This window comes from Gymnoscopelus microlampas (genome assembly GCF_963454915.1).
Source record: "Gymnoscopelus microlampas genome assembly, chromosome: 21".
NCBI lineage: Eukaryota > Metazoa > Chordata > Actinopteri > Myctophiformes > Myctophidae > Gymnoscopelus > Gymnoscopelus microlampas.
Genome location: NC_139958.1, coordinates 14815366 through 14837709, shown reverse-complemented (window position 1 = coordinate 14837709; position 22344 = coordinate 14815366). Strand labels below are relative to the sequence as shown.

The following is a 22344-nucleotide window of genomic DNA, read 5'->3' as shown; positions in this document are numbered from 1 at the left end:
GCAGATTATTCTAAACATGCTGGGTTCTCTCTCTCCAAACATCCCGTCCTTCTCTCTCTCTCTCCGCATCTTTGATTTCGATCCTTCCGTTTCCTTGACCGGTCGGCTAAAAGTCCTATGGCAACGTTTTCTTTGGCACGTTTTTTTTCCGTCACGTGCTTAACGACATGGTCAACGATATAAGAGTGGTCAATACAGTAAAAGAAGCTGGTGGGGGTCCGTCCAACGCTCCGCACGTCAACGGTTGTGTGAGGCTTTATTCTGTGAGGGGGGGGGGTGGGGGGGGACGGATCGAGGAGCAGGTGTTCAGGGGCACGTAGACAATGGCCGATACGGAGGAGGTGGGGGGTGGGGATGCAGTGTGTGTGCAAGTGTGTGTTATAATAGGTGTGTGTGTATGTCTGCGTGTGTGCGTTTGTGTCATGTGTTTTTAATTCACAGGCCATTGCTGTTGCGGTGTGTGAGAGGTGGTTTGGAGAGCTCCACCCCCCCGGCGCGGCCCTTGCCGATGACCTTGGGGGCGCGGCGCAGCAGCTTCTGGGCCTCGGTGAACGCTTCAGTCAGCTCCTTCTTCCACTGGACGAACTCTGGGTCACTCTGCATGACACAAACACACCAAACAAGAAGGGTCAGTTCAAACTCTGGGTCACTCTGCATGACACAAACACACCAAACAACGAGGGTCAGTTCAAACTCTGGGTCACTCTGCATGACACAAACACACCAAACAACGAGGGTCAGTTCAAACTCTGGGTCACTCTGCATGACACAAACACGCCAAACAACGAGGGTCAGTTCAAACTCTGGGTCACTCTGGACCGGCAGCGGTTCCGGTAGGAGACGCAAAGAGTCTCCTTTGTGTCAACAACGGCTGCCTACCGGTCCGCTGGTCATCAATTTATTGTCTTAGGAATGCGACAAAAACTAATAAAATATCCATGAATTCAAGCCTCCATGGGGTGACTAATCGATAGAAAAAAATGTTTTTTTGGGTGAACTATCCCTTTAACACATCCACCGCCAGAGGTTAATCTCATAATGTACTCACCAGTGCCAAGGTTTTATTGTTGTTTTTTTGTTTTTTTCACGTCGCCATAGACCCCGTTAAAATCCTTAAGAATGCGCGATGCACTGTTTGTAAACATCGTGCACATGCCCATGTGTCTACCAGTGCAGACCACGTGTCAAACGGGGCATCCATGTTGTAGTTAGAACGGTTTATGTTAAACAGTGATGACCGAGGAGAAAAAACTACAAGGGAGAAAAAGGAGTTCTACTTCATTCCTTCTGACCGCCAGAGGCAGTGTTTTCAACACCTGGATATCCATCGCGCGCTCGCGCATAGGTCGAATATTAATACCAACAAAGTCACTCGTGACCTGTGTACGCGCACGTCACCTATATAGGTACGGTGGACACAGCGATCATCCTCTTTCATCTTTTCGCCTCCGGGGCGTAGGTCGATTACTCGCAGCTGCGCGTGTAGTCTCGCAACCGACACGGTTGGGGCCACGAACTAGTTCGTCCTCCAGAGACTGCGTAGTCTGCTACCATGGAATTACGTTACCCCGTTCACAGGGGCTGTCGGAAAGGAACGACAGAAGGAAGAGAGAAAAAAAAAAAAAGCATGTACAAACAGCCCTGCACGAGTCACGACGGTGAATGGAGTTAGCTGCTGCCTGCTAGCGTTGGTGGCTAACTACAATGGCTTGGTGGCTAACTACGATAGCATCGAGTAGCGGTCCAGGCGTGTTGATATACCGCAAGCATTGGGGGGTGTGTCTCGCCCCTGCTGCTTGGTCGCGGGACAACGAAACGACAATAGCAGCGTGGGTTTCCCCGCTGCAGCCTGCACCGTTGTGGTTGGTCCTGACACGGATAACGTGGGGCCATAGCTGTACTACATCGGCGACGGTTGCCATTGGCGACGGTGAGTGAATGTTTGGGCTGTGTTTACAGAAATAAATAAATAAAGATTAGCGTGAGGGACCGCGGTGCGCGGCCCACCGTAATGTACCGTTAGCAATTGGCATTGGGGGTGTCTCTCGCTCCATTGTTGCTGGTCGCTGGACAGGAATAAAGTTAAAATAAAAGAAAGCTGCCGCTTCTGGGCCAATCTGGGGGACCGCGGTACGCGGCCCAGGGTATTAGTACACAGTTAGCAATTAGCATTGAGGGTGTCTCTCGCTCCATTGTTGGTGGTCGCTGGACGGATGAGAAAGAGAAAAAAAACAAGAAATGACTAAAGTCATAATATAGGCTTTTTGCCCCAATCTTTCATAGACCTGATTGCTTGTTTCTCTCGCCAAACCTGACAACATTTAGCGAGTCTGCGACGCTAAACGCTCTAATGTTTTTTATATATAAGTGGTGGCAACATTTTGTGACACCACACGGGTCTTCCCAACAATAGCTAAGATTGAAGTCAGGGTGAACATGGCCAAATAATAACTTAATAGCCAAACTAGGTCTAATGAAGCACGCTAGCATTTAGGCTAACCCCCCCCTGCCAGGAGGCTCTCTCCGCTTTCTCTCTCTCTGCTGAGAGGGGGGGGGGGGGGGTGCTGCAAAGGGCCGTCTCCCCATTGGCGGGAAGTGTGAAGGACTTGATGACTAAGTCATATTATACCAGGGGCTGTGTCTTGGATCCGGCAGGAGTCTCCTGACAGTGTTTCTCACTCCGCTACTGCTTGTCGCTGAACGAAGGAAGTGGAAAGTATTAGCGCTGAGAGTGTATCCCATTCTGCCGCTTTGAGGAACCACGTGCGGACCACCGCAACATGGCGTCAGCGCCGCAACATGGCGTCAGCGTAGTAAGTGTTTCTCACTCCACTACTGCTTGTCGCTGGACGAAAGAAGGATAGAGTATCAGCGTTGGGAGTGTGTCTCGCTCTGCCGCTTAATATACCGCAAGCATTGGGAGTGTGTCTCGCTCCGCTGCTGCTGGTCGCTCCACTACTGCTTGTCACTGGACGAAAGAAGGGAAAAGGATTAGCGTTGAGAGTGCATCTCGCTCTGCCGCTTGATAAACCATGGCGGGCGGCCCACCGTCCATATAACGTGAGCATTGGGAGTGTGTTTCGCTCCGCTACCGCTTGTCGCTGGACGAAAGGAGTGGAAAGTATTAGCGTTGAGAGTGTGTCTCGCTCTGCCGCTTTTGGAGGGACCACGCCACTGCGGCGTGCGCCCACTGGAATATACCGCTAGCACTGGGAGTGTGTCTTGCTCCGCTACTGCTTGTCGCTGGACGAAGGCGTTGAGAGTGCATAGTCTGCTCTGCCGCTTTGAGAGACCGCGGCAGAACTTGATCGCCTGACTGATGTCTCATGCTCTCCCCTCGATGACACGACGGCGGTGGAGCCAGATTGACTGGTTAAGGTGTCTCATAGAAGGTGTTCTTTCGCCTCGAGGAGACGACCAAAGCGTTAATGAGCGCAGTGGCGGAGAACTGACTCCATAAGTACAAATACCTAAAGCGGAATTGCACTTAAGTACAGTACTGAGTACATGTACTCAGTTACGTTACACCATTGTATGAGTGCTCTTCTGTGAATGTTTTGGCTAAGAGTGGTTCTCACTCTAACGCAGACATTCTATCTACCAGACATGTGGCGCTTGTTAGCGCGATGGCTGCAGCTAATAAAGGACACCCAGAGGGTGCTTTGCTCTGTCGTTATTGGACGATATACTGTGTACCTATTACCGCATGTACTTGGTGCTATGTTCAGAGAATGGCACACTACCGGACAGGGGTGTGCATACAGGTCACAACTCCACTGAGCGCCAAAACACATGTCAAGTGGTAAACGCTGCTCGGTACTGATGCAGCATATTTTGCCCGTGATATACAGGGGTATGCCAATACTGCCACTGTGTGTGCTTAACCTCACAGTTCGAGTACGGATCATAGCTTGAGTGGGACTCTGCTGCTATTCGGATTATACTGTTTGTGCTTGGTAGTAAAATGGAATTATAGTGCTAGTATGGTTCAAGTGTGTCTCGCTTTGCCATCACTTGGTTATCATACTGTGTGTATTTGACACATGGCATGACACTGTGGCTTGAGTGGTTCTCGCTCCTTGCTACGACGACGTTGCATATTAGTAACATTGTACTCGGTGTACTGATAATCAATAAACTTGTTTGTTGGCAATAGATCCCCACTAGCTGCGGCGAAAGGACAGCCAGCAGCTATTCTTCCTGGGGTCCAAGGCAACGGAATACATTAACAAGTACATAGGTACTTGACGCTGTAGCTTGAACGATTCTCGCTCTTTTGCTATGGCTACGTTATCAATAGCACTGAGTATCTCGCTCTTCTGCTGTTACCCACTAATACTGTGTGTACCTGGTACTCACTACTGCTATTCAACATATGCAGTATACTGTGAATACTTGATATCATAGCTTGAGTGTATGTCGCTCTGCTGCTATCCAGATAATACTATGTGCTTGGTAGTGCAATAGTCTTAAATAATTCTATATGACGAGGGAAGGGTGCGGCTTCACCACTTCTTAACTATCATACTGTGTCCTTGACACTGTAGCCTGAATGATTCTCGCTTTCGCTATGGCTACGTCATCAGTAGTATTGAGTGTCTCACTCTGTTGCTGTTGCCCATGGATTATTGCAACAATGGCTGGTCCCAGAAGAGAAGGTCCATTACTTGCGCCAGTCATGTCCTGACTATGGTGCCTGACACAGGCTATGGCTGTGAATGTTTAGCTAATTGGTCAGCCATGGGGAGTACAGCCCAATATGGCCTAGACCTAAGGCTAGTGGTTGATGCCAACATTGCTTACTTTACTTACCTTACTGTAAGTCGATCCGGATTAAGAGCGCCTGCTAAATGCCTAAACTGTAAACATTGCTTCTCTGGTGGTGTCACTAGATGAAGCTGTTGAGCTGGATGACTGTTGCTCATGGCCACAGTGTTAGTCTCTGGTCTGCTACCTAGAGCCATGCCACAGCAGCTGGAATGGGATGTATTGGACATTCCCTTAACAACCTCGCCCTAGCCCTCCGGCATGCGAGTGTTGATACACAGACACAGCGCCTGTACAGCGTCTATGCAGCGCCTATCACTCTAGGCGTTTGCTTGCATGATTAGAGAATCAGCAGACTGTCTACTTGCATAAGGTCAGTGCCACGTGTGGCTTTTCTAAGGTGGCCATAACTGAGTGGTTAGTGGCCTGCATGGGGAGCCAGAGCCTCTGGATGTCCCGGGTTTGATGCCAGGCCAGCAATGGGTCGATGTGTGTCCCTATCTGAGCCCCTAATTGCCCCCCCCCTGAGCGCCGGTGAATGGCTGCTCACTGCTCCTAGTAGTTCTAGGATGGGTAATAGATACAGCGGATGAATTTCACGCATGTACAAATGTGAATAAAAAGGGGGAAAGGAGTGTGGACCATTCCAACAGGCCCCACTCTCATGGAGAGGCAGTGAGACACTTCAGACTCTCTCTGCCTGTCATTCCAGGCCAGACGTTTGGGCCTGCTTGGGCACCGTGAACAGGCAGTTCAGTTCAATTGGAAGGCTTCTGCTTGACCTACTTGATTTACTCATATATATATTTGTGGCTTGGGCCTCGAACCCCAAGACTGCAACAGAATGGTGAGGGTCTCAGCCAGTGTCGTTGATGCACTGGACCTGCATGCAGTGCACCTGGCCCTCAAGATGTTTATGACGTGTTCAATAACACAATATGTCAACAGTCTGTCTTCTGGGGCGCTTGACCCAGTCAGTCTCTGCAGGAGGCTTGGAAGCTCCTTCTGTGGGCCTTGCCTCATCTTGCAAATTTCATAGCAACGCGCTTGTTGGGTGTACAGTCCAGGCTGTGGACGTGTTTCCCACTGGAAGCCTCTTGGATCCGATAGCAGTTCGGGTCACGTGCATAGGTATGGCAGAGCGGTAGTACCGTTAGCCTTGAGGGCATAACGCGTTGTTGACTGTAGGTCTCCCTGCCGGGACAGACCAGTCCGTTAGGGCAAGATGCTCTGGCCTACTGCAGCTTCTCAATGAAGTGCCTTGGCCTCTCCACGGAGACAAGATCTCCTGTCACAGTTTGGGGGGGGAGGTGCATGTGGCATCCTCACTCCTAACCTTCAGCTGCGTCATTGACCACTGAAATTCAAGACTATTGTCCGAACATTACTGGATTTTCGTACATCGTACCAAAGGAATAAGGATTAGCGTTGAGGGTGTTTCTCCCCCTGCCGCTTTGATATACCGCAAGCATTGGGGGTGTGGCTCGCCCCGCTGCTGCTGGTCGCTGGACGACAATAGAAATAAAACAATAAGGGTTAGCGTTGAGGGTGTTTCTCACCCTGCCGCTTTGATATACTAGGGCGTTGCACGCCAGCGAGTGTAAACTGTGCTCTAGTTGGGACCACTGTATAGATTGGAGCGTTGCTCTGTGCTTATGCCCCTCTAGATTTCCACGGAGGATGTTAAATGAAGGGTTCAGCCTCTCTACCATTGAGATGCTCTCTGCGTGTGGCTCCCACAGGTTGCATGGGTGCCTTCATGATGCTTGCCTGTGGTATTGGAAGCTTTGTCCCCAGCCGGTACATCAGGCTTCTCTCAGATGACCATCTGTTAGTGCTCTTTGTCCTCACTGCTTCATCGGCAGAAGTGAGTAGGTGGGCTTCATGCCCTGGCCATTGCCAGAGACTGTTAAAGTGGGACTCCGATGGGTCTCTCCTTACGTCCTCAGAGGCTTTCTGCCTTTCACGTCAGCTAGCCTATTTATTTGTTAGTTTGCTCCTCAACCAAGGATGGAGAAACTGCATTCTAGTACCTGCCTATTGTGTCCCGTCCGGGCTCTGTGGCAGGACATAGCTGTGATGGCTGGAGTTTGGTTGTATTTGTCTGTGATGAAGGGCACAGCTGTGCCTTGGCTTGATGGAGACTTTCATTGCTGCGTTCAGGCAAATGTACGTCTTCAGTGGACCTCTAGGTTTCCCCCAAGGTATTTCTTGACCGCGGGTGTTGCCAGAGCCTCTCCCTCAGTGATACAGGCTTGGAGCAGGCCAGGAGATGCAGCCGAATGGGCTTCATCTTTCATGGGTTTTTGCCCGCTCCTGTATATATATATATATATAGTCAACCTGGCCGTCTTGCAGCGACGGCTGTGTTGTTGTCTGTTCATTCTGTCTGCAAACCGACCTTGGTAAGCGCAGATTCCTCGTGACTATGTTGGTATTAGTCATCCAGGTGTTGAAAACACTGCCTCTGGCGGTCAGAAGGAATGAAGTAGAACGAGAGTTATGCATATAACTAAGGTTCTACGAATTCCGGATGACCGCCAGAGTTGACTGTCACTCGGAATCTCATTCTCGACGAAAAGATTTCAAGAGGATGATCGCTGTGTCCACCGTACCTATATAGGTGACGTGCGCGTACACAGGTCACGAGTGACTTTGTTGGTATTAATATTCGACCTATGCGCGAGCGCGCGATGGATATCCAGGTGTTGAAAACACTGCCTCTGGCGGTCATCCGGAATTCGTAGAACCTTAGTTATATGCATAACTCTCGTTTTAGTGTGCGCTTTAGAATGGAGGCCGACGGGAGCGGCAAAACCGGATCGCAAATAGTTCCGTTTCCGGTGGTGTTACACTGAAAATGGTCTGTGTCGAAAATTGAGGGAAAAAAAGGGAAAAAAATCGAAAAAAAAGGAAAAAGCACCCGGACCGTAGCACTACGGTCTCGGCGCTTAACAGTTGGATTTAATGGACCGTAGGACTACGTTCTTGGCGTTTAATGTGTTAACATACCGATTGGTACGCACACATTCTATTCACTAAGGGGTAGGCAACCTTATGCCATCATTGGCACGGGGAAGGGTAATCACTGGTACACTGGCATAAGTGTGAGAGAGAGGATTCTTTTTTTCTTTCAAAGATCAAGCAGACATGGCAGAGTCCATAAAATTTTATGTGTCCAAGTATGCAAACTCTTGACTGATGAATAAGATGGGGTGGGAGTCTGGGAGATACGAGTTTCAGTCTAATGATCATTACAATGTCCTGACGTGAAAGGAAACGTTTGTATGTACTATATGGACAGCCAAAATGTGTATGTGTTGACATAATTAAACATGTTGACGTGGCACACTGACGATCAAGAAAATTAACCCATTTAGACCTGGAACGCATCTGTGTCACTTCAGATTTCTTTGGCTATTCAAAAATAGCAGATCTACAAGCTCATAGCGCGGCACCGAGTGCCGCGCTATGAGCTTGTAGATCTGCTATTTTTGAAAAATCTTGCTTAGGAAGTGAGATACAGCCTTTTTCAGTTACAAGTTAAACAAGGAGTGGATGGAGCTGCAAATCTTCAGATAATGATATCTTGGGTTCTGAATTTATTTTTCCCCCCCAAAAAGAAAAAATACATTTTTTTTCAAAAACACGTCAAACACGTCAGTGGCACGTTGCGCCATAGCGGTAAAACACGTGAAACACGTCAATGGCACTCAATGAGTCAATGGGTTAAAACATGGCACTTCATGTCAAAAAGGTTGCAGAAGCTATGGATTGCAGCTTTAAGCACACAGGCCCGAGGGCATTTTGAGATGTTCTGCCTGTAATGACAACAACATGCCCAAAAGTAGCTTGAAAGTGGTGTAACAAAAAACTTTTGCAGAACAATGTGAAACAATAACAGCGGTGTCGTACGTACCTCACACTGCAACACAAACTGTTTCCCCCCTTTGATGCGAAGCAGGATGCATTTCTTGTCTTTAATCTGCGTCTCCTCCACCGACACGATCTGCTCCATGGTCAGCAGGTTTTGCTGTGGGATCACAAGTTCAAATCAAATCCACGGACAGAAAAAAAAAAAAGGACATTTGTAGTATGTCGTCCTGTACAGAAGCGTCGAAACATGACAGGCTTAAAGGACAACTTTGGCTTTTTACAACCAAGGTTTATGTTTTATATTGTAATGAAAGTAAATAAAAGATGAGTGTTAAAACAAAATAATTTACTGCTTTCTATAGTTTTAGCAATTTTCGCGATCTTTTTTTTACACAATGACCCCACGTTTTCTTTATTATTATTTACAGTAGCTCTTCTAGACCCCAATAACTCACATCTGGCCATCAAAGACCGGGACCTTTTTTATTGTGTAAAAAATACATATTTAGCCACCGGACATAATGCCCCCGCCCACTGTAAAAAATATCGCGAAAATTGCTAAAACTATAGAAAGCAGTAAATGAAAAAAAATAACACTTTACTTTAATTACACTTTACTTTAATTACAAGCTAAAATATAAACCTTGGTTGTAAAAAAAACAAAGTTGTCCTTTAAATAATTGTACGGGTGTGTTAGATTTAAGGTGTGCCAGTGTGCAAAGCATAAGACAGTATTCAACACTGTCAAAGCTTGCAACATTGGCACGCCTAAAATCTGACAGCGATTATTTATTAAAATAAATTATAGGTTGAACTACTAGACCAGTGGTTCTCAAAGAGGTTGTCCAGGGACCCTCAGGGTTCCTGAAGGGGGTTTGAAATGGACCCTTACAGGTCTGTAACTGTGAGAACCCCTTACTACGGGGTTACATTTGGCTCCATTTGCATGCTCTCAGAGTGCTGGAGGTCCTTGAAATTAAAACGTTTGAGAACCACTGTACTAGAGTGAAAGCAGAGGGTTCCAGATCGGCTGGTTGACCTACTAGCAGGAGATTGGGGAGCTTGAGGAAGGACGCTCTCTACTGACACCTAGAGCAGGACGCTGTCCATTACACTGCTCTAAACCATGTATAATGTGCATTATATTCTCCATCTCTATTCACAGGACGTGGGTAGAGGCAGGGCTGGTTCTAATAATATCGGTTTCGATATATTAACCCATTAGAACTGGGGAAGCATCTGTGTAACCGCTTTAACCATTATTTTGTACTCTGGATATTAAAAAATAGCAATCTACAAGCTCATAGCGCATCACTTCGTGCCGTGCTGTGAGCTTGTAGATCTGCTATTTTTGAAACACATCTAGAAAATGTGTGCCAATCTTTGAATATATATATACGTTTTAAAGCAAAACGTTTTTACTCAAATGTTTGCTTCTGGGATTTTGAGATGGGGGTTCGCGGCCAAAAACATATAATCTTGGGAGTCCTTGACATGAAAAAGTTTAAGAAACACTCATATAGAAACAAACGTTTTTTTCTTCAGAAAACTGTTAGGATTTAAAAGACTTTTTGTAGAAATCGGCCTCAGGACTTAATGGGTTAACTGCCCAGTTCAAGGTAGAGTGACAGGGAAGTACGCTGGTGTTGGTTTTTAGCACTCACCGTGTCGGTTTTAAAAAGTTTTAGCCACTTCTCCTACAGTGTGGAGTTTGGATAGACAAGACACACAACGTTCATTCACTGACAAACACAACAGACAACAAAAGGGCTTTGTTCACGCTGAAGGCAAATCCCATGTGTTTCTCAAATCTGAATCTCAAATCCCCTTTCTCAAAGGTCTGACTCGTTTCTCAATTCTCTGACCTTTAGGACCGACTGACTGTCTCGTTGACGTCATCAAGCTAGCGTCCGACGAGCAAGAACAATATAAAGGAAAATAATAATGCCTGGGGTTAAAAAGAACATGAAACTAGTCAAAGGAAATTATTACCCCCCCCCCCCCCCCCCCCCAATTACAAGCAGGAATTGTGTGGAGCACGAACGTGAGTTGAAACGACAAAACAACTAAATTGACAACAGTGTTGTTTAAAACACTGTTGTCAATTTAGTTGTTTTGTAGCTTTTATTCGTAGCTGCAGTTGAAGCCAGCTCAACTTGGGGATTTGTAGCTCGGTAGATTTTGTAGCTCGGTAGATTTTGTAGCGGCTACAAACGTAGAATCGTCATGTCGCTGGCTTCCATTGAATGGTAGCCTGTATGTAGCTTTGCATCTGCCGCTGTGAACGCAGTAGCCAGCAGTGTGAACACAGCATACTGTAACCGTAGGACAAGCTGACTTCCAGACACATGTGATTGTGACGCTGTAAAGAACAGTGTGTCTGCTTGGAAGTGTGTGTGTGTGTGTGTGTGTGTGTGTATGTGTGTGACTCAGTCAGTAGTGTACTAGTGTGACTCACCCGTGACTCTCCCTCTCCCCTCCACTCCACTCGGTTGGGGAACAGGTAGAAGTAGCGGCGCTGCCACTGGGTCAGGAAGGGGTTGCCCAGCTTCAGCATGTAGCCGTGCATTATACAGTCCTTCCCCAACGCATAGTCTGCACACAAAAGACGGCCTGACGTTAGAAAGTGTTCATTTTGACAGCACATTTTGATTTGAAAAGAATTCCACTTAGTTCTAGTCATATTTTAGTCATCTGAAATGTTTTGGTTTTAGTCTAATTTTAGTTGACTAAAAAAGATTTTAGTTGAGTTTGCAGAACTTGTATATCTGCTATTTTTGAATAGCCAAAGTATAAAATAATGGTTAAAGTGGTTACGCAGATGCGTTCACGGTTTAAAACACAAAAGGTTTCAATATGGAGACAAGAGGCTTCTGCCCCGACAACAACGACATATATATATGCAGTGTAATAATGAGTGCAGGCTCTCACCTTCTTCATGACCCAGCTGTTTATTCTTGGCTCTCTTGCGAGCCTCGTTCTTATCCGTGTCGCAGTTGACGGCCTCGTAGACGGTCTCTGCCACCTCCTGCTGCCAGCGCTCCGATATGACCAAGGGAAAGTTCTTATACAGCTCCTGGTCGCTGTCCAGCAACTAGACAGGGAGGACACACAGATTGTGGAGCGAAAGGTGTTACGGTTATGTATCCGACACATTATCAAAACAATGCAATAAAACAATAGAGCACCTAGACTTATAGACATGAATTCAAATGGATAGAAGACTTTCGGGACACACTATGAGCGGCGTTTGGGAGTTAATAAACATATTTTTGGTATTCTTTTTGCTGTTGTTAATCTCGGTCTCCGATTCACTTCAAAGACGACAAGTTTCTTTTTTTTTGTTTTTGGATTCTTCATTGACCATTAGGGAATACATTACAATCAATTTCGATGAATTGAGTACAAAGGACCACAATGGAAACAAGCCATAGTGCTTTCTTGGGCTTAAAATCGTCTTAACAGACCTTGTATTGAACTGTACTTCCCCGTGCTTGTCTTTGCAAACTGTTAATAAAATATTCAATCAATCAATCAAAAGATCTCTGTGTCTTCAAGACATCACAGGATAAGAAAAGGATAGAAATGAAGTCATTTATTGGGTGAAGTGTTCCTTTAACACTCTCAGACGCAGAATAGCAAACAAGTGGAACACGGACCCTGGCAGCAGCAGAGGGGAACACGGTGTCATTTTGAGAAGCAGGACAGTGAAAAAGAAATGATTTTGACCTTAAGTGTCCTTCTAGCCACACTCCACAAGGGGGCAGCAGAGACAATGGCACTTCTCCACAGAAGCTAGAACCATAAGCCCACTGAATACACTGTACACACGCACTCACTCACTTATGAATGTATATATTTATTAAATGTTGTCATATTGAAACCTTGTATGTCCAAAACCGTCAGGATGTCGGACCACAATGGAGACAAGCCCCCCCACCCCCTTTTAGTTTTTTTGGTTTTAAAATTGCTGTCCTAAAATGTGGATGTACTCGCAAGTGCACTAATACATACAGTACCTGTGATAGTATGCGTGTGTGCGTGTGTGTGTGTGTGTGTGTGTGTGTGTGTGCGCGCGCGTGTGTGTGTGTTACCTTAATGCCCTTGGTATCCTCTTCATCGAAGGAGCCGATGTCAAAAGCGTCGGCAGCGTTGACCTCTCCTCTGGGAGGGATGAGGGGAGGGGAGTACTGGAGGACAGAAGAACAATACAGCCATAAAGATGCTTTCCACACAACCAATTCATTTCGTCGACTAAAACTATGACGAAAAATGTTCCGTCGACTATCTTTGTTCACTGACGAAAACTAAACTAACGTATGATGAGTAAAACTATGACTACATTTACTGACAATTTCGTCAACAAATGAAAACTAGACTAAAATGTCAGGGAGGGGCTAGTGGAGCAGAGATCCAGTAGAACTAAGATAAGTAATTTTATGCTTGGCTGCGTGTGGGCGTCAGGCTCTGAAAATAGCCGATTTACAGCTATTTTCGGCACACGCCTAAGTGTAAATCAGGCATTACTACGCCACCATGGCCTGCCAAAATACATTTTAGTCCACTAAATCAACTGTAGATTTAATTGACTAAAATCGAAAGATTTTTTACTCAACTCAACTAAGACAAAAACTAATTTAGATGGAACACAAAATTGGAACTGGAACACTATAAAATTTAAGCTGATAAACAGTCCTGACTTGCGACCCACACACACACACACACACACACACACACACACACACACACAGCGTCTATCTTTACACATCATTATGTCATGATGTGTAAAGGTTTAATCTACAGCCGGCTGATAGCTGAACTAAAACTACTAAACAAAGAACATTCACTGACAACACTAAACAATGTAAGTGATGCAGAAAATAGCAGCACACACACCTTCTGGAGGTACACCTGCTGCCAGTCTATGCCTTTGAAAAATAGATGCTCTTTCACCTCCGGGGCCCTGTGGGGTGGATAGACAGACAGAGAGACAGAGAGAACTTGTTTTCAAACATGTTATCCCACATCCATGCTGCAAGTGGCAGTGTTGACCACAATAATTTCACACCAACCAAACACTTTGAACAACCATCAATACCACAAGCTAGAATCATAAACGGAGGCTCATTAGCAGAAGTCGTTAAGTCATTAATGAACAGGTTTTTATTACAGCAGTCTCTCAAGGTGTTGGCTAACTTTAAAACACTTCCACCTAAAAGGAGCTCTTAAAACGCGTGGAGAATAAAGCGGTTGCCATGTCATTTCCCGTTGAGCCTGTGCAGTCGCATAAATAAATCCTGCTGGAAACTAAACTGTCTGCTTGACAGACATGACACCAACGTAAAACCATTATTTTCAAGATGTTTCACATTGTCCTGAACACTGTGCCGCGATTGGTCGAATACCCTTCCAGTCTGAAGAGCAGATGACAGCTTCCTGTTCTCGACTGTGTACACAGACTCTTTGTTGCATTAGAAGATTGTGCAAGATAGTCTGGCATGAGAGACTAAGAGGTTAATAACTGTGTGTGTGTGTGTGTGTGTGTGTGTGTGTGTGTGTGTGTGTGTGTGTGTGTGTGTGTGTGTGTGTGGGTCGTACCCTCGTCCCAGACAACCCAGCCTCTTGGCCACGTCTCTCTGCAGCAGTCCCTCCAGCAGACCTTTCAGCTCCTCTGTGAAGGAATCTGGAAGCTCCACATTCTGCCATGAAGAGGAAGTGAAGTTACACACAAACACAACAAGACAAGACAGTCTAATCACTTTCACCTCTCAACCACTTAACCCTATACTCTACAAGGGTTCCCAGACTGTTTCAGGTCACAACGCCCCAAAACAATCATATTTGAACTGGGGACCCCACAAAATAATCATATTTGAACTGGGGACCCACAAAACGATCATATTTGAACTGGGGACCCCACAAAATAATCATATTTGAACTGGGGATCCGCCAAAATAATCATATTTGAACTGGGGACCCTGCAAAATAATCATATTTGAACTGGGGACCCCACAAAATAATCATATTTGAACTGGGGACCCCACAAAATAATCATATTTGAACTGGGGACCCCACAAAATAATCATATTTGAACTGGGGACCCCCACCCTGACAAGCACTTGGAATTGTAGGAGTTGAGGCATTACATTTAGTTTGACTCGGTTCCACAGATATTGTGACATGGAGTAGAAATATTAAATTATTGGAAAAAATAGGCTCAAGTAAAGGATCTCAATATTGTACTCAGTGGTGTAAAGTAACTAAGCACATTTACTTAAGTACTGTACTTACGTAATATGTAGTATTTCCAATTGTCAATACTTTTACTTCTACTCCACTACATCTCAGAGGCAAATATTGTACTTTTTACTCCACTACAATTATTTGTTAACTTTAACTACTAGTTACTTTGTAGATTTTTGATTATTATTACCAAACATACATTAACCACTTCAGTCCTACATATACAGTACTTTGGCTATTTGAAAATAGTAGCTCTGCTATTTTCAAAAGATACACATCTTTTGAAAATTTTGATGCCAATACTTTTGTACTTTTACTCAAGTCAATTTTGAATGGCTTATACGTTATAACAGAGTATTTCGACATTGTGGTATTGATACTTTTACTTAAGTAATGAATGTGAGTACTTCTTACATCACTGCACTTTTCCAGCCCCGTTTCTGGGCCACTGAGTTCTCTGCTGTCTTCTTCTATCATGTTTATGTAATGAAAACCATTAATCAACCTTTAATAAACACTCAGAAACCTCTTATCTCCAAGCTTCAACTTTTTGTGTTTTTTCTTTTCTTTTGTGAATTAAGCGCAGAACTTCATCGTACAAGAGTGTCGCACAAAAGTATTTTTAAAGAATACTTTTGTAAAAGTTTAACACTTAAAGTGTTGAACGTACAAGTGCAAAGTGGTTAATTGTAGGGGTGGGACGATATATCGATATATCGATATACTTTATCCCGCGGTAAATAATCGATATAATTATTTTTTTAAATCGATATTATTATTATTATTTATTTATTTTTAGTTTGTGATACATTGTTTTTCCAACTCTGTATTTGTGTAATGAGGATTTTTAACTGTTTGGTGCTATTTTATGTGTTTATGAATTGAATACAAGGACTATCGTGATATATCGTTGGTGAAATTTCTTGCAATATATAACAAATATCGTGATATCACAATATATCGAATCTTGTCGAATATCGTGATATATATTGTTATCGTGGGCCTAATATCGTGATATATATCGTATCGTGAGGTACCCATATCGTCCCACCCCTAGTTAATTGTGTCATGTGTGTTATTTTTTAAATAAATAATGTGCCAATGAAAAGTATTAAAGCGGCACTATGTAACTTTTTATTTAATGAACAAAATTTTATTTTGTCTAATATCTATTTTGATTAAATGTATCCCCTGAGCAAGCAGGCAGGCTCTACTTATTAGCTCAATGGTAAAAAGAAATGGAGGAAACCGGGTTCAAATGCAGGTTAGAAGAGGAAAGTTACATAGTGCAGCTTTAACCCATTGAGGCCTGAGGTTCCGATTCTGCAAAATGTCTTCTAAATCCTGGCGGTTTTCTGAAAAACGTATGTTTATATATCAGTGGTTTTCAAACTTTTTAATGTCAAGGACCCCCAAAATGATATGAATTTGGCCGCGGATCCCCCATCTCAAAATGTTTTGTTCCAGGGACCCCCAGAAGCAAAGAGTTGAGTTAATGTTTGCTTTAAAAGAATATATATATATATATTGAAAGATTTGGACACATTTTCACGATTTTTCAAAAATAGCAGATCTACAAGCTCGTAGCGCGGCACCGAGCCAAAGTGTAAAATAATGCTTTTTTAGCTCAAATGAAAAAGTGACACAGATGCGTTCCAGGTCCTAATGGGTTAACAAGAGCTTGTGACTAAATAATGAAATAATAACCGCATTGGATCCATTGGGAACACAGGCTCTTTTTTTTTCAGTTTTCTGAAAAAAAGTGAGGGTTTGGGGGGACATACAGGGTTTCCACCCGACAGTGGTGAGGATCTATTAGAGATGGCTCTTCTATTCTTAGCCCCGCTGGGTCAGTCAGGACTGACTCACGCTGCGGGTGGACCAGCGCACAGCGCAGAGCAGCCCAGCGGCGCGCACACACACACACACACACACACACACACACACACACACACACACACACACACACACACACACACACACACACACACACACACACACACACACACACACACACACACACACACACACACACACACACACACACACACACACACACACACAGACAGGGAGGATTACGGTGGATGAAGCAGATTTAAGTGGCTGGATGGAAATCCTAATCTGGATTTATTATGATGTAGATTAAGGCCGTGTGCTTTTCTCTGGTCAGAGGGCGACCGGGGCTTGTTATGTGTGTGTGTGTGCAAGAGAGAGAGAGAGAGAGAGAGGGAGAGAGACACTAACCTCCCTCAATGTGTGAATGACACATTGTGACTTTTTTTGAATGAATAAAATGAAATGTTGTCCAATCTGTATGGTAGAGTATGTTAATACAATATAACTTATACAATTGTTGTGGTTGTGTTTTGTCTCCCCGCTCTTCTATTGAGACATTTACGTCGTGTCAAAGGTCATGTCTCACCTATAGACACAGGATCTGACACGAATTTTGACCTCATGGTCAATATTCAATTTATCCCCCGAGCAAGCAGGTCAATGGTAAAACAAATTCAGCACTTCGCAGGAAACCGGGTTCAAATCCAGGGTAGAAGAGTAGGGTTGTCCGATATTGGCTTTTTTACCGATAACCGATATACCGATATTGTCCAACTCTTAATTACCGATACCGATATCAACCGATACCGATATATGCGGGGATTATTGTGATTAGGGTAAACTCAAATTTCATATCACACACACCATATACAGTAAGAACTCCTGTAACTTATTTATAAAGCAAAAAAAAAAGCAAAAAAAAAAAAACCGATACCGATATTTTCCCGATATCAATTTTTATGCTAATATCGGGCGATAATATCGGGAGGCCGATAATATCGGACATCCCTATAGAAGAGGGAAGTTACATTGTGCAGCTTTAAGAGACCTATATGCTTCGTCGTAAAGGCGAAAATTGCCGATGCAGAAGCTCACAACTCTTCGCGATGTGACATGTTCTGAGCTTATAGAGTGGCTATTAAAAATACAAAATAAAATAAAAACTATAAATACATTGTCAAAAAAAAGAATGCCGGTGTTAAGACAGGGCAACAGATACTATTGTTACAGATGCTAGAACAAAAAGAAATGGAGAAGCAGCCTTCAGCTATTATGGTGCTAGAATGTGGAACAGCCTGCCTGAGGACCTGTGGCTCTCTGAATCCATAGACAGTTTTAAAAGAAATCTTTTTAGCATTGCTTTTACCTAGATTTCCACATTATTCTACGTTCATTTTATTGTCTTTTTATTTTCCTTTTTTAAATGTTTTTTTTTTAAAGAACTTTTCAGAACTTTTTATAATTTCTTTAAAGTCATTTCCATATAATCAAATATAAAAAAAGCAACTGATATACAGTACAGTAGGTAAGTAGGTCGGAGAGGCTTATTGTCGGTACGACCCGAGAACGTGGGAGTGGTTAAAAGGTGCTAGATAGACCCCTGGGAGATGGATCGCTGAGGTGGAGCGCCACACCTACCATCAGCTCCCAGCCATTATAATATAGACAATGTTGTCGTCTAGATATGTCGCAGGATAGCAGCTGTCCCTTATCTCTTGCCCTACCTTTAATGTGGTAAAGACACTGACATAAGAAGTGAACAGCATGTAAATATATCATGTGAAGTTGTCCTATTAGGTCAGTGTATTAAACCACATGAACCACATTGAAGGTAAGGCCTTTTATTGTGGTAAACTACACTGACACGAGAAGTGAATAGTATGTAAATATATGAAAGTTGTCCTACTGTATAATGTCAGTGTGTTAAAACCACATGAACCACATTACAGGCCAACGCCTTTTAACCCATTCAAACCAGGAACGCATCTGTGTGACCACTTTATCCATATGTTATACTTTGGCTATTCAAAAATAGCAGATAATATCTGCTATTATTGAATAGTATATTACTATTCAATAATACGAGTGCCGCGCTATGAACTTGTAGATCTGCTATTTTTTCTATCTTGAACATTTTGTGCAAATATTTGAATATAATATTTTTTTTAAAGGGAACATTTTTGCTAATTTCTTTCAAATCTTTGCTTCTGGAATAAAATAAATAATATAGAATAAAATATTTTGAGATGGAGGTCCGAGGCAAATACATATGATTTTGGGGGTCCTTGTCATGACAAAGTTTGAGAACCACTGTTATAGCAACATGGATTTAGAAGACATCTGTAGAACATATATTCAAAGATTTGCACACATTTTTCAAAAATAGCAGATCTACAAGCTCATAGCGCGACACTCGGTGCCGTGCCATGAGTGCATTAACAATGAATGGGTTAATGTGGTTCATACACTGAAGTGAACGTGCACACATGTAATGTGAGTGACGTGCGCGGAATCATCAGCAGAACAAATAAAGGAATGCAAAAGATCAAATGCAAATGTTCCTGCCATCACTGCCCTACCTTGTTCTCTTTTCTCACGCTGTAATGCCAGTGTTCTAGTGTGGTGGTGAAACATGACCGACCTACAGCGTAAGCCTGTGCTTCTCAAACTTTTTCATTTCAAGGACACAAAAAAACATGTAGGCCTAATTCCAAAAACTGTTGCTTTTCAAGAAATGGGGATCCAGTGTTCCAGTGCATTGGTTTTCAACCTTTTCCATGCCAAGGACACCTAAATTGATATATATTTGTCCGCAGACCGAGCATCTGAAAATGTTTTGTGCCAGGGACCCCCAGAAGCAAAGATTTGAGTTAAAAATGTTCGCTTTAAAAAAAAACATACATTCAAAGATTTGCATACATTTTCAAGATTTAAAAAAAAATGGCAGATCTACAAGCTTGTATATCTGCCATTTTTGAATAGCCAAAGCCAAGTGGTTAAAATGATTGTGATGCTATGTTAACTCATTTTGCTGGGGACCCCCTGGTACCCCCACCAAGGACCACTGGTGGTCCCCGGACCACTGGTTGAGAACCAATGTTCCAATGGATCCAAATGTAGTTATTATTTAGTCACAAGCTCTTGTAGTCATTGGTTCAATATTTGTAAAAAAAATAATAGTCAATCTACAAGCTCACAATGCGTGCTGGGCTCATATTCCGGCGTGTTTTTGAGTTTGTAGATCGGCTATGTTTTGCTACTTTTGCACAACAACAGATCCAGTGGATTGTAAAGAGTCCATTGGGACCCCCCTGGTGGTCCCCAGACCGGATGTTGAGAACCAGCGCTATAAGAGGCACCAAAAAAAGAATCTCTGTTCCATTGTTCTTATAAGGATGCTGGTTTAATCTGATTGTACATTTACTGAAGTAAATTCAATTGGACCTAAACAATGAGGGATCAGAAGTGTGTTTAGGGGGGAATACAGTGGTTAGCAGGCAACGCAGTACATTATGCATAGAGCTATAACCAGTGTCGGAAAGTAACTGTAAAGTACATGTACTTACGTACAATTTTGAGAGTATTTCCAATTTGCAATACTTTCACTTCTACTCCACGACAATTATTTGAAAACTTTAGTTACTATGTTACTTTGCAGATATAAATTACTATATTATAAAACATACATTACTATATTATAAAACATACATGAGCCACTTTAGCCCTATTCTATACATACGCTATTTGAAAATAGCCGATCTACAAGCTCACAATGCGTCGTATCGCGATGCGTTGCAAGATTGTAGATCAGCTATTTTCAAACATACTTTTGTACTTTTACTCAAGTAACATTTTGAACATTGTGTTACTTGTAACACAATCAACATGGCATGAACCTGTGTGTGTGTGTGTGTGTGTGTGTGTGTGTGTGTGTGTGTGTGTGTGTGTGCGCGTGCGTGCGCGTGCGTGCGCGCGCTGAGTGATGCCTCACACAGCATGTGTATTTTTCACTGTGTACACACAGACCTCTTGCAACGTGTGTATGTGTCGTGTGTGTGTGTGTGTGTGTGTGTGTGTGTGTGTGTGTGTGTGTGTGTGTGTGTGTGTGTGTGTGAGATCACGCAATAACTGCACTATAACAGTGGGTTCTCAAGGTGGGGTCCAGGGGCCCCCGGTGCTCCTTGAAGGGGGTTCCAGGGGGTCCCCCAGTAAAAGGATTGATTAGTTAGGAACCACACATTTGGGGTCTGTAACACAGAGAGTGCAGATTGGAGAGTATCAAATCCGTACTCCGTAGCCTAATGCATGTCAAACTGGGGTTGTTGATTTATTTATTGTTTTGGTGCGAATCACTGAATTATAATTACTTACATTTCAAGGACCCATTTGAAACTCATTCAAACTTCGGTCTGATTCCTAACTATCAATCATTTAGCTGGGGACCCCCCTCAAGGTCCCCTAGGAGATACTATAGGGGGTCCGCCAAATCTTTGTGTGATAGGATTTAGTTTTTCTACATTAACCACTTGAACCCTAGAATTCCTTTTCTGAGGGGAACATTAGCCGAAAATAGCAGATCTACAAGCGCTCAACGCCTCGCGCTGCGAGGCGTTGAGAGCTTGTAGATCGGCTATTTTTGGCAAAGAGGCTATATGTGTAGAGGGAAAAAAAGAGCAGACTAAGTAAAAAAAAAAAGAAAACGTTGAAGACCCCTGCGTTAAGGTGTTTGAACCAGTGCGCTCTACCTCCTGGTTAAGTGAAGCGTTACAGACAGTGTTTGCATTCAGGGCTTGTAGAGAGTCTTACCATAGTGAGCGTCATGCGGTCGATCTCATGTTTGTCTTTGGTCTTGTGCTGCCTGAAAGGACTGTGCCTATAGAGACACAAAAACACATGACCGTCATCAACACCGTCTCTCCGACACGCCAAATGACACAAACACCGCTTGAAATCTGCCTTTGTCTTCCCAACCCATGGGCCAGGAAGGAGCGCTTCTAGAGCATCTTTTACAATGTATTTAGAGTAGCCATTTATGTATGTTCACCCCTTTTTTCCTATCAATTTAGCCGTCGTGCCAATTAATCCTCCACACATATGACTGTGTTTGCCGCTGCTGTTGTACCCTGCTGGCTGACCTGGGGAGTGAGGAGCCCCCACTGGGAGGACATACTGTGCGAGTACCTGCGTGCATTCCTAGCACGTCAAATGCTCTAATCTTAAAATAATAACCAAAGATAGCCTATCTACGACACATTGAGAGCTTATAGATAGGCTAATTTTGCTGCCCGCCATGATTCCATAGAAGACAAGCTTGGCTTCTATAGAATCCAAATGACCAGGCTTTAATCCATGTACAAAGACATGATTACAAAAAGACAAGATGACACAAAGACGAGATGATACACAGACAACATTATCGCATTAAGACCTGAAGCCGATTCTACAAATGTCTTCTAAATCCCAACAGTATTCTGAAAAAAACGTATGTTTCTATATCAGTGGTGCTCAAACTTTTTCATGTCAAGGACCCCCAAAATTATATGTATTTGGCCGCGGACCCCCATCAAAATATTTTGTTCCAGGGACCCCCCAGAAGCAACGATTTGAGTTAAAAATGTTCGC

General features: G+C 43.7%; 1 protein-coding gene across 1 annotated transcript in view; it reads right to left on the bottom strand.

Annotated features, from left to right (window-relative positions):
• Nucleotides 1–428: 428 nt before the first annotated feature.
• grk3 (G protein-coupled receptor kinase 3) overlaps nucleotides 429–22344 on the bottom strand; it is an 81434-nt gene continuing 59518 nt past the window's right edge. The window contains exons 14-21 of the mRNA XM_084047621.1: nucleotides 21529–21595; nucleotides 14242–14342; nucleotides 13540–13606; nucleotides 12738–12833; nucleotides 11575–11737; nucleotides 11102–11238; nucleotides 8687–8800; nucleotides 429–597 (exon numbers count right to left, since the gene is read on the bottom strand). Coding sequence (XP_083903747.1) covers nucleotides 436–597; nucleotides 8687–8800; nucleotides 11102–11238; nucleotides 11575–11737; nucleotides 12738–12833; nucleotides 13540–13606; nucleotides 14242–14342; nucleotides 21529–21595 — 907 coding nt within the window. The 3' untranslated portion in view covers nucleotides 429–435. The remainder of the gene's footprint in view (nucleotides 598–8686; nucleotides 8801–11101; nucleotides 11239–11574; nucleotides 11738–12737; nucleotides 12834–13539; nucleotides 13607–14241; nucleotides 14343–21528; nucleotides 21596–22344) is intronic.